The following is a 13,190-nucleotide window of genomic DNA, read 5'->3' as shown; positions in this document are numbered from 1 at the left end:
GGGAACCCCGAGAGGAGGCCACTGCTGGACAAAATACAAACAAATGTTGGACATTGGACATCAACCTCCACTATATTATATAGTAGATGATATACTGTAATCAGGTAGCACATGTTGACTTCCTGTTAACCCTTTGATTGGCTATCCCTCTCTGAATAACAACATAAAGGCCACGATCTAGGTCGAAACATACTGTATCTAACAGCAATTGCAACGAAATGGAACCAACATTTCCGATGAAGGCTTATAAGCCTAGTGACTAATGACATGCTCTCAATTAACACATCAGATTTCACATTTGGTGTTAACGCCTTGCACGAAGCTGCATGCAAACCCGCTGATGGAAAATGGAGCTCCAGACCACATTAGTCAAGGACCCCATTTTGTGTCACTGACACCTACACCACAGCCTATGCCATTGGTTCAGAGGAAACATCTGTGTGGGAGGTGTTGATAAATGTTTATGTAAAGTATTATTTCTTATTTCTGTTTCCTACTGAATCAACTGTTCGATTTGTGATTTGTAACTTCTGCTTAATTTCCTATAGCTTTAAATTACAATCATTAAGTGGCAGTTTCGGCGTAGGCCTGTAGCCTACACTTTTTAAAGCAGATTACTTGTGGCTGTTTTAAATACAATGCTTAAGTAGGGACTAATCTCTGCCTCAACAGTGTTTATTGTAATCATGATCGCTACCTCTGCCATAATTATTGTATTTATGGTTTGGGCCTCATTTCCAACATCAGGTAAGTGTCTGAAATTTACAAAAACATTAATATCACTCAATACTTAGCTGAGTGAAACTACCTGGGGGTTAGAATTCTCACATATGTATTGGCCTTTATTGAAAATTCAAAAGGATATACAGTGTTTAACCTTATTGTACACTGTTATACAGCCAAATAATTAGCATACAGATGTACCACAGAAACTTAAAAATATATGTTTTTGAGTACTCATTGAAATTTCAATATTCAAATGTCTCGCTGGACGTTGAAAACCTGCTAATCAGTTTAATCAAATAGGACATGCATTGAGTGATTTGTTTAGGCTATTGATGAAGCTGAATTAACATTATGTTGTTATTGTTTTCTATCGGCATAAGAGAAATTGATAACTATTTCAATCATCAATTCATCATTTATTCATCCATTCTTTACATATAAACATTTTATAAACACTTTATTAACAGTACTTTCATGTAATGCTATTGTACTTTCTTATTGTTTTTATCAATCTGTTGTAGAATCTTCAAGTCCTCTTCACATACCGCTTGGGAGAAAATTGTTGATACCCTGCATAAGTAATGAAAATCATCCAGAATCTTTTAGCTGGTTTTACAGTACAACCAGTGTTGGTCAGCGCCGCACCCAGATTTTTCATGAGGATAAAAGTGGCCTACATCTCCTTTCCAAAGATTTATGGCATAGAAAGAGTGTTTTAAGGAATCGTTCACTTGTAATCAGCCCTTTTACAGAGGAGGATCAAGGAATATACTCATGTGAATTGTATAAAAATGACAAGATCACAAATGGATTGTCCACTTCAGTTGTTCTTGAAAAAGGTTAGTCAGCCTATTATAAATGGAGATCATTTGCAAGCAGATTGATCGTCTACACTAAAATAGTTTACAGCTCACCCTAACCATCTATCTCTTTATTTAGAATCTCCCATGCCAGTAATAACCACTGTGTCAAGCAGTGGTTTTATGCATGAAGTAACTAAGAATGTGATTACCAGCACATATTACGCACTTGACTCCGCTCTGAACAACACCACCAACAAAAGCATAGGTGAGACCCAAAAGGAGTGGTTCTTCAACCCCAATCTCACTGACTTTCCACATGTTCTCTAACATCAACAGGATTGTCAGATACTTTACCAACAGCATTTTCTGTAGTAACACTACCCAACACTGTTGCCTCTTTTACAGACAATGGGCCTACTCCTCCAGATAACCGAGAAACTCAATGTCTGGCATCAACAGTAGCTGGAGTCTCCGCAGCTGTGTGCCTTTTCCTTGTTGCACTGTCACTGTTTATATTATGCCATTTCAAATGGAGAATACTCGCAGGTAGGATACATATTCCGTATTGTTATCTTTCAAGATGGGGAGATCACAAGATTTAATACAATTGTTTGGAGATGGTAATGCAGTTTGAGGCCCTATCTGTTTTAATGGAAATGTTTGTCTGTTTGTTCAAATGTTTAAGCTTCTGCCAATCAACTTCTCTGTGGTGGCCAGGGGACCAGCTTTGTAAGTTATCTTATCTAGCCGACATTACTACTGTTATTCTCGATAAAAACGATGATGATGATGTTTAGTTGCACATCAGTATAGTATTATGCACATACATCTATGCATCTCCTTTCAACAGGAGGAAGAAACGACACTTGTTTATTCGTCCTTGGTCAGGAGATTCCAACAGAGAGATGACATCAGAAATGACAATGAGTGTGTGTACAGTCATATCAGGGTCTAGGAACTAAGAATGACACTACTTTGATGAGAGGCGTAAATAAATAGTTTAAATCAAGTTTTTCCATTGTGCTCAGGCACACAAAAGGCACACTGTTGTTGTTGGGAATGATTTGTATGCTTTGAATTGGTTTGTTTTATATTCTATGTCAAAAAGTAATATAATCACATTATGGCATGACCTTTTGTTTTTATTAAATTGGTATTGCACTGTGTCAAGCACTTCTGTACTTTTAACCTTTAAACCACTATAAAAAAAATAAAAAGGAAGAGGCCTGCTTTATATCTCAAAAAGCATAAAGCCTGTGTATTTATATGTCTATACATTTTATTTGTGACATACTTGTAAAGAAGTTGCTGAAATGTGACATTTTGAACTCATCGAGCCGCTGAGTTACTTTCAGAACTCTACAACGTTTCCGTTCTTGAATGCCCCTTGCTGCAAACCGTTGCACAATGAGCATACGCGGATCTGGGTGAGAAGTATGATAGCTAGGTAGCTATTCCTCCCCCATCACACGGGCTCAACTCTAGCCAATCTGTCACTGTGAAAGTTGAAAACGTTAATTTGTACCTGCCTAGCAACGTAGCTAGCTAGTTTCAATGTAACTATGAGCTAACGTTAGCTAGGTTGCAAGTTAGCTTGATACTCGGCAGTCCAAGCCGCCAAACATAAGGTAAGTTAAGTGCATTTTTGCCTTATTTCTCAGTGACATTTTCTTATCGGTGACTTGTTTAATTTCTTTATGTAGCTTATTTGGCTAGCTAGCTAACTGGCTAGCTAACTATTTGTTTGAATGAAATAAGATACTGTCTAAACTAGCTCTAACTAGCCTGATAGCTTAGCCAGTCAGGAAAGATGGCTAGGTTAGAGATGCAATCATTAAGAAATTATGTTTATAGTCATAACGTTAGTCTATGTAATACGAATTGATTGAGGTGTTTTAATTTTTCCCATTGCTCTAGCGACCTGTCTGACACTGACGAGTGATGGAGGCCCCACCAGTCTCAGTGCTGCCCATCACGGGGGGCACAATTAACATGATGGAGTACCTGCTGCAAGGTGAGTTTACCTCGGTCGAGATTCAAACGTCTCCAGTAGGGCAGGCGTACCTATTTGGTGTTCTGTGTCTGAAGTGTGGTTGGGTATCTTGTAGGGGTCGTGAAAAATATATCCAGATCATATTCAATGTAAATACAGTGCATTCGGAAAGTATTCAGACCCCTTCACTTTTTCCACATTTTGTTACGTTATAGCCTTATTATAAAATGTATTAAATAGTTTTTTCCCCTCATCAATCTACACACAATACCACATAATGACCAAAAAAAATAGGTTTTGCGAATGTAAAGATAAATAAAATATTACATTTACATAAGCATTCAGACCCTTTACCCAGTGCTTTGTTGAAGCACCTTTGGCTGTGATTACAGCTCAAGCCCCTTGTCTTCCTGGGTATGACTTTACAATTTTGCCACACTGGTATTTGGGGAGTTTCTCCCATTCTTCTCTGCAAATCCTATAAAGCTCTGTCAGGTTGGATGAGGAGCATCGCTGCACAGCTATTTTCAGGTCTCTCCAGAGATGTTCGATCGGGTTCAAGTCCGGGCTCTGGCTGGGCCACTCAAGGACATTAGGGAGACTTGTCCCGAAGCCACTCCTGCATTGTCTTGGCTGTATGCTTAGGGTCGTTGTCCTGTTGGAAGGTGAACTTTTGCCCCAGTCTTAGGTACTGAGTGCTCTGGAGCAGGTTTTCATCAAGGATCTCTTTGTACTTTGCTCCGTTCATCTTTCCCTCGACCCTGACAAGTCTCCCAGCCCCTGCTGCTGAAAAACATCCCCACAGCATGATGCTGCCACCACCATGCTTTCCCGTAGGGATGATGCAAGGTTTCTTCCAGACGTGATGCTTGGCATTCAGGCCAAAGAGTTCAATCTTGGTTTCATCAGACCAGAGAATCTTGTTTCTCATGGTCTGAGTCCTTTAGGTGCCTTTTGGCAAATACCAAGCGGGTTCTCCCATCTCCACAGAGGAACTCTGGAGCTGTGTCAGAGTGACCAAGGACCTTCTCCCCCGATTGCCCAGCTCTAGGAAGTCTTGGTGGTTCCAAACTTCTTCAATTTTTAAGAATGATGGAGGCTACTGTGTTCTTGGGGACCTTCAATGGTGCAGATTTTTTTTTGTACTCTTCCCCAGATCTGTGCCTCGACACAATCCTGTCTCGGAGCTCTACGGACAATTCCTTCAACCTCATGGCTTGGTTTTTGCTCTGCCATGCACTGTCAACTGTGGGACCTTATATAGACAGGTGTGTGTCTTTCCAAATCATGTCCAATCAATTGAATTTACCACAGGTGGACTCCAATCAAGTTGTAGAAATATCTCAAATATGATCAATGGAAACAGGATGCACCTGAGGTCAATTTGAAGTCTCATAGCAAAGGGTCTGAATACTTATGTAAATAAAGTATTTCTGTTTTTTATTTGTATAAACCTGTTTTTGCTTTGTCATTATAGGGTATTGTGTGTAGATTGAGGGGAAAAAATGTATTGTATTAATTTTAGAATAAGGCTGTAACGTAACAAAATCTGGATAAAGTCAAGGGGTCTGAATACTTTACGAATGCACTGCATGTTCAGCTGAAGAACCCATACCAGCCCCTGTGCTGTGGCTTGGTCCACTCCGTATCAGTTAGTTGCGATTCAATAATTGAAAATTGCTGTCTATTTTCATTGAGGCCTTATACATTTTTGAATTAGCATTTCAATTCACTCTTAAAAAGTCCACATGGCAAGTTGCACTGATTCAAGCTACACTTGTTAATATAACATTGCTTACACTGTTCTGTCATGTCACCACACTCAGGCAGCGTCTTGGACCAGGCCCTCGAAAGCCTATTGCACCGCCTCCGGGGCCTTTGTGACAACATGGAACCCGAGACGTTTGCCGACCATGAGCTGGTCTACCTGCTGAAGGGCCAGCAGGGCAACCCGTTCCTGTTGCGAGCCCGCCGCTCCCTCTCCCACCCCACAGTGCCCTGGCACCTGCGCTACCTGGGCCAGCCGGAGGTGGGTGACAAGTCCCGCCACGTGCTGGTTCGCAACTGTGTGGATGTGGCCGCCTCGCACAGCCTGCCCGACTTCCTCAATGAAATGGGCTTCCGCATGGACCACGAGTTCGTAGCCAAGGGCCACATTTTCCGCAAAGGCGTGCTCAAAGTGGTGGTGAGTAAACTGTCTCGTATCCTGGTCCCCGGGAATACAGAGAACACTGAGCCGCTGTCACTCTCCTACCTGGTGGAGCTCAGTGTGTTGGCCCCCGCGGGCCAGGATACCATGTCAGAGGACATGCGCAGCTTCGCTGAGCAGCTCAAGCCCCTGGTTCACCTGGAGAAGATTGACCCCAAGAGACACATGTAAGAAGGAGTGTTTTATGATGAGCCTCTGTTGGCTGTCATGGACAAAGTGTAGTTTTTATTAACAAAAATGTTTTTTACATGGGACTTAGTTTTGTATGATTCCTATGAGAAAGCGCTTTCCCACAGTCCTTTGTGTCTGTGAATGAACTCTAGATCTCACAATCTTGATGCGTGTCTCGTACATTTGGAGAAGGACCATCTGTCATTTGGATGTTAGTGGTGTTTGACAAGGACTTCACAGGAGATTTATGACATAGCCAACATGGACGATGTGACAAATGAGGCTTTGAATGAGTCAATAAATAACAATGTTCCTATTCACAGTGCCGAACTCTTAGAACATACGTTTTGTGTGATGCTGATAGTGCTTTGTTCTGTCTTAGAGATGTCTGAAGAAATGCACAGAGCTATAGTGTTTATAAAAAATAATTTTTCTCAACTCAACAGGTGCGTGTGTAGCAGGACATAACATTGTGGAATGTTCAGACAGGCCAGTTTGTTCTAATCTACATATTCTGACATGTAGATTAATGTATCATTACATTTAAGTCGTTTAGCAGACGCTCTTATCCAGAGCGACTTACAGGTGCAATTGGGCATGCCTTGCTTAAGGACACATCGACAGATTTTCCACTGGCTCGGGGAATCAAACCAGCGACCTTTCGGTTACTGGCCCAACGCCCATACCTGCCGCCCCATCATTCCAGCTCTATTAATAACATTTCTATCTGCAACATTCCCCAATGTTTGTCTTCTAAATATGACCCTGTTGGCAGGTGCCATTTTCATTGTTTACCACTAGGGAGCTCTCCTACTCTATTTGTAAAAACAGCCTTTCTGGTTAGAGCCAGGTATATCTGCACCTCGGATCATCTACACATGAGCCGTGGTTGCCATGGTAATAATTAGCCACGAGATCTGCACATCTCATCCCACAACTCTAATTAGCTTTTTCAATTGCTTAATGATATACATACCTGTGAAAGCTTTTCCTTTCTTCCTCTCACAAAAGCATGGATTTCCCTTCCCCTCTCATTTCTCTTAACCCATTAGTACATCAATGGCAACCTGCGCGGAGGGAGGCTCTAATAAGTACAAGACTTGAGGCCTCAGGTTGTTTAATCTACAGTCATAATTTCAAAATGGTCTTGTCTCCATTGTGTCATCATGTCCATTCTTGGCTTGAGATCAGTTTTCCTCTGATGCCCTCCCATATACAGTGCATTCGGAAAGTATTCAGACCCCTTCACTATTTCCACATTTTGTTACGTTACAGCCTTATTCTAAAATTGATTAAATGCATTTTTTCCTCAATCTACACACAATACCCCAGAATGACAAAGTGAAAACAGGTTTTTAAAAATGTTTTCACATTTATTAAAAATAAAAAAACATATTGTTTACATAAGTTTTCAGACCCTTTGCTATGAGACTTGAAATTGAGCTCAGGTGCATCCTGTTTCCATTGATCATCCTTGAGACGTTTCTTCAACTTGATTAGAGCACTTGTGGTAAATTCAATTGATTGGACATGATTTGGAAAGGCACACACCTGTCTATATAAGGTCCCACAGTTGACAGTGCATGTCAGAGAAAAAAATCAGAGCTTCTCTGTGGAGATGGTTGTCCTTCTGGAAGGTACTCCCATCTCTGCAGCACTCCACCAATCAGGCCTTTATGGTAGAGTGGTCAGATGGAAGCCACTCCTCAGTAAAAGGCACATGACTGACCGCTTGGAGTTTGCCAAAAGGCACCTAAAGGACTCTCAGACCATGAAAAAACAGATTCTCTTGTCTGATGAAGCCAAGATTGAACTCTTTGGCCTGAATGCCAAGCGTCATGTCTGGAGGAAACCTGGCACCATCGCTTCGGTGAAGCATGGTGGTGGCAGCATCTTGCTGTGGGGATGTATTTTGATTTGTTTAACACTTTTTTGCTTCCTACATGATTCCATAACTGTTATTTCATAGTGTTGTACAATGTAGAAAATAGTAAAAATAAAGAAAACCCTTGAATGAGTAGTTGTGTCCAAGCTTTTGGTTCTGTATGTACCAGAATTGTTTTGCTTTGTCATTATGGGGTATTGTGTGTGTACGTTGATGGGGGGGGGGCAATTTAATAAATTTTAAAATGAGGCTATAATATAACAAATTGTACAAAAAGTCAAGGGGTCAAAAAATACCGAATGCACTGTAGCTGCAAGTGCACATCATGCCCAATGCTCAAAGGGATACTGCGAGATTTTGTTTTCATACTTACCCATAGTCAGACGAACTAATGGATACCTTTTTCAATCTCTGCGTGCAGTTTGCATATCATTAGCTTAGGACAATTGCTGTAAGTCTCCCGGTACAGTAGCCAGCTTTAGGGAAATAGACATTCTAACTACTCCAAAGCTGGGTGGTTGGTCATGTATAATCTTACAAAGCTAAACATACTGTCGTCATCGATATTTTATAAATGTGTTACTATTACTGAACATAAGAAATAAGATTCTATCCACTTCCTTATTCATTCTCCGTTGTTGTATAGAGATTGCAAAGTTGTATCTGTCCCACTAGGGTGTCTGTGAGCGCACGGGCAGTGCCATTGAGACAGATAATGGAAAAGTAGGTAAGTAGAATAATGACCTACATTGTGAAATCTCGCAGTATCCCTGCTTCGACTGAGCAGGGATACTGCTCAGTGACCCTGGTGTGTTAAGAGGCGACTGTGTCTGAAAGGAGGGGCTGGGAAGCAAGTGGCTATCTCTCCTTGACTTACTAGCATGTCAGGGTTGGTGAACAGTTTGACGTTTATTGTCATGAATCAGAACTGAGCGATTTCGGCTAGATGGGCCAGCTGCAAAGTCTAAATTGTCTCGTAAAAATGAATTTAAGGTCAGGCATTAGGGTTACTAGCAGTGTGGTTAAGGTTGGGTTTCAAATCTGATCTTATAATTTTGTGGTTGTGCCAGCTATTGACCACTCTGCATGGCTTTGGTTGGCGAGGTCCTGCTCATTGGTAAAGAGAGGACTACTTTATTTCAACATGGGCTCACCTGCCCTCACTTCCGGCCTGCCTTACAACATGTCTGTCCCATTTCCATTAAGTCTGCTTGTAATTATTCAAATACAGCCCTTTTCTGTGCACAGAATTCCATGGTGGCTGATTTATCAATGAAAGTACAAGAGAGACATAGCCCTTCTCACCGCTTTGACCAACAACCAAAACCAGACTCATGGCCCTAAGGACTGAGTCTGATGTTTCTTGCTGCCTGTAAAGTGAATTATATATTAAAGAAGCAGATGCCTCTTGCCCAGGGCTGTTTATGTCCAGCCCATCATACACAACATTCTGCTGGCTTTATTCCACTTAAACTTGTGTTTAGTAGCCTGATCTCTGGTCATGAGCCCCCCCCGCCCTGGGTACCTTTCCTCCGCGTTCTGCCTGGGGAACCCAGCCAGGCTAATCAGCTGCTTGGCATCGGGCCCTCTCAGCCATTGTGGATCCAGCCAACCAATGGCTGCTTCTTGTGCGAGTGAGTGATTTAACTCACTGCCAGAGGCAGAGGCCAAGCGATGCTGCCTCAGTTTCTTAGAAAATAGAGATCAGAGTTCCTCCTAAAAAACAGATTTAAACAATGAGATAAAAGCAGTAACATGACCTCTTGGGTTGCACACAGTCAATAGTAATGTTCATCATGTGCCGTCAGTAGTAAAGCGTATAGCGATCTATGGCTCAGCAGAAGGTTGGACTACCCCTTTTATGGACTACGCCTTTTAAGAAATATGAATCGTATTAATTGAGGATTGTCAGGATAATGTACTTGCAGATAATGTACTTATTATGCCCATTGTAGAGGGGCATGGACATTACCCTGACCTTCCCACTCCTCATCTCACCCTCCGTGGCTCTAATAAGTGTGAAATCAATGTGTTTTCCCTAATGTCATGTTCATGTATTTGACAACCAGAACACACATCTATGCCACCTTACCATCTTCTGCCACTCAAAGAAACAGCCTAGTACAGGAGAATCGTCAAGGAGATTTTTATCATCCAGACATTGTTTAACTTGTAAATAGGATTAAGCGGGCCAGTATCGTATTAGTTAAACCTCTCACTGTCAGAGCCCTCGAAACAACAGAGGAAAGAAACTATTACCTGCGCACCACTTTTTTTCCCCTCTCCTTTCCATTCCGCTGCATTCCGTCGTAATTATAGCCTCTTGGATCCACTCATCTTTGTGCCTCTGAACATTGTGTTCATACCAGGTAGGGCCCGTGCCAAGATCTATGCCACGATAAGCCTGACTCTTTGCCCAGGGCAGGAAGTATTTAAGTCAGCCCAAGTTGGGCCGGTGCCACGGAGGGGGTGAAATCCAGACTTGCCTACTCAGGAACATTCTTGATAATTGGAAAGGAGCCTCTCTCCTTCCTGTGTCATTGGGAGCCCATATGCTTGGTGAGGGAGGCGAACTGTGACTGAAGAGGAGGGAGGCGTTTTCCCAGGACGGACATTGGTTTCCCCAGGGCCTCCTTGTGGCTCCTCCAACTTCCAGTCTTTCACTCATCCCAGTACCACCAGAGCAACACGGGTACATGGCCTACTTAAGTACAGTTGTGAGGTTACTGGAGGTGGGAGGGGAATGATGGGTGGGTCTTGGCTGTGGGGAAGTGGGAGGGAACCCTTTATTTTGATTTTTTGTAGGTGAATGAAATTCCACTGAGTGCTTTTTCGGTGTGCCAATTTACAGGCACAACGCTTGCCTTGTGCTGTTGTGAAGCAGCTCTCAGCCCAGCCTGCGGCTGCATCGCTTGTGGCTGAAGTGGTTCGCTGTGGTGAAGGGCTTTTCTAAGACCAGCCACAGAGAGTGCCTGAAGCCAGCCCTCCTGCCTCGGAATGTCTGGTATGGGGACCAGTGTAAAGCAGCCTGCCTGCCTGGACGGGCCGTACACACACTCTCGGCGCTAGGCTACGTCTCCTGACAGTGACAGGGCCTCCCTCTGTCTCTCCACCTCTTCCTCGCCTCCCCTCTTCTCCCTCCTGAGGTGTGGTCCACTTCCAAGCCTATGGATTGGGTCCACTGTCTCTCATCACCTCTGATTAGTTTTTTTATTTTTATTTGTTCTCTGTCTCAGTAGGAGTTCTTGTTGTGATACATGTTATGCAATGCTGGCCGAAACTCCATAGCTTGGAAATTGTAACTTTTCAGTTTCTGTGAAGAGTGTGAAGAGCGCCCCTCAAAAATCTAACTAGCATAGTAATAAAAATCTGTCTGTTAAGCAAGAGATACAGTATCTTTTTTTTTTGCATGGGCTGCATGTCAATCAACCACATCCGTTGATGTCGGCCTTCATCATCTGCTGTGAAAGGTGGCAGAGCTAGTGTGGTATTTGTCAGACCAGGAGACATCCTGAAAATCGGTCTTCTCACAAAAACATCTGTAGCGTCCGAACGGTTTGGCCTAAACACTAATATTACCCCTCTATGGAAAGGTGAGACTCTCACAAACACGTTGGTTGATTTTCTCTAGGACCCCCATAAGACTCGTCTGAAGGTAGACCAGTACCAGTTCAAAAATATTTATGGAAGTATACAACCGTTAAAACGTTTGGGGTTGCTTAGAAATGTCCTTGTTTTTGAAAGAAAAGCACATTTTTTTGTCCATGAAAATAACATGAAATTGATCAGAATTACAGTGTAGACATTGTTAATGTTTTAAATGACTATTGTAGCTGGAAACGGCTGCTTGTTTATGGAATACATAGGAGTACAGAGGCCCATTATCAGCAACCATCACTCCTGTGTTCCAATGGCATGTTGTGTTAGCTAATCCAAGTTTGGCATTTTAAAAGGCTAATTGATCATTAGAAAACCCTTTTGCAATTATGTTAGCACAGCTGAAAACGGTTGTCTTGATTAAAGAAGCAATAAAACTGGCTTTCTTTAGACTAGTTGAGTATCTGGAGCAGTTGTGGGTTTGATTACAGGCTCAAAATAGACAGAAACTTTATTCTGAAACTCGTCAGTCTATTCTTGTTCTGAGAAATGAAGGCTATTCCATGCGAGAAATTGCCAAGAAACTGAAGATCTCGTACAACGCTGTGTACTACTCCCTTCACAGAACAGCGCAAACTGGCTCTAACCAGAATAGAAAGAGGAGTGGGAGGCCCCAGTGCACACTTGAGCAAGAGGACAAGTACATTAGTGTCTAGTTTGAAAAACAGACGACTCACAAGTCCTCAACTGGCAGCTTCATTAAAGTACCCGCAAAACACCAGTCTCAACTTCAACATTGAAGAGGCGACTCTGGGATGCTGGCCTTCTAGACAGAGTTGCAAAGAAAAGCCATATCTCAGACTGACCACTAAAAAGAAAATATTCAGATGGGCAAAAGAACACTGGACAGAGGAACTCTGCCTAGAAAGGCCAGCATCCCTGAGTCGCCTCTTCACTGTTGACGTTGAGACTGGTGTTTTGCGGGGTACTATTTAATGAAGCTGCCAGTTGAGGACTTGTGAGGCGTCTGTTTCTCAAACTAGATACTCTAATGTACTTCTCCTCTTGCTCAGTTGTGCACCGGGGTCTCCCACTCATCTTTCTATTCTGGTTAGAACCAGTTTGCATTGTTCTGTGAAGGGTTTCTCAAGCGATATATTTATCGGTCATACCATGGTCATACCATGACACTCTATGTCACATTCTTCCAACTCACACGTGCTGAATTTGACATGTACAATTTCACAACTGTGACTTTACTGCATTTTGTAGTCATATTGTGCAACTTTAAATGCACTTACTGTAGTAGGTGTAATGGGTGGGGACATGGTAGACAATCTCAGCTTGTTCTTTTAATAGATGTTTTTGAGGTTTGGAATCTTTGTGGCCACTTATATCACTCAAGGAATATGTGAGTGTGCATTGTTTTTTGTGTGTGCTGTCAGTCCCTCAAGTAAACAATGCTATTTGATCCACCATCTAGTATTGTCCTCAGAACAAAAGCTTCTGCCAAAAACTTCAACCATGGGTCAAATAATGTAGAACATTGACAACCCCTTTTGCAGAACAAATAATGCAATGTGAAGTAATTCACAGGTGTGTGTGTGTGTGTGTGTGTGTGTGTGTGTGTGTGTGTGTGTGTGTGTGTGTGTGTGTGTGTGTGGCAATGACTGTGGGTTGGTAGTGTAGGCCTACCTATCTCATAACTGGTGCGTGCAGACATTCCGTAATGGCCACGAAATTGCCCAACTACTCACCTGATCCTGGCTTGGTTACTTCACTAGACAATGGGCAGCAAGCCAACAT

At 42.5% G+C, this 13,190-nt stretch overlaps 1 protein-coding gene and 1 long non-coding RNA gene across 2 annotated transcripts; both read left to right on the top strand.

Annotated features, from left to right (window-relative positions):
• Positions 1–21: 21 nt before the first annotated feature.
• On the top strand, positions 22–2,774 carry LOC115176613 (uncharacterized). Its single transcript, XR_003872251.1, has 6 exons — positions 22–747; positions 1,248–1,565; positions 1,666–1,794; positions 1,935–2,075; positions 2,215–2,258; positions 2,380–2,774. It is a non-coding gene; the product is annotated as an uncharacterized LOC115176613 (long non-coding RNA).
• A 138-nt stretch (positions 2,775–2,912) lies between these two features.
• Positions 2,913–6,227, top strand: LOC115176609 (mediator of RNA polymerase II transcription subunit 18). The gene is made up of 3 exons (XM_029736714.1): positions 2,913–3,157; positions 3,447–3,543; positions 5,349–6,227. Exons 2-3 carry the CDS (start codon positions 3,471–3,473, stop codon positions 5,900–5,902), a joined length of 627 nt encoding a protein of 208 aa, XP_029592574.1. The 5' UTR covers positions 2,913–3,157; positions 3,447–3,470; the 3' UTR covers positions 5,903–6,227.
• The last annotated feature ends 6,963 nt before the right edge of the window (positions 6,228–13,190 follow it).

This window comes from Salmo trutta, chromosome 3, assembly GCF_901001165.1.
Source record: "Salmo trutta chromosome 3, fSalTru1.1, whole genome shotgun sequence".
NCBI lineage: Eukaryota > Metazoa > Chordata > Actinopteri > Salmoniformes > Salmonidae > Salmo > Salmo trutta.
Note: the sequence above shows the minus strand (reverse complement) of the source record. Positions and strands in the feature narration are given on the sequence as shown.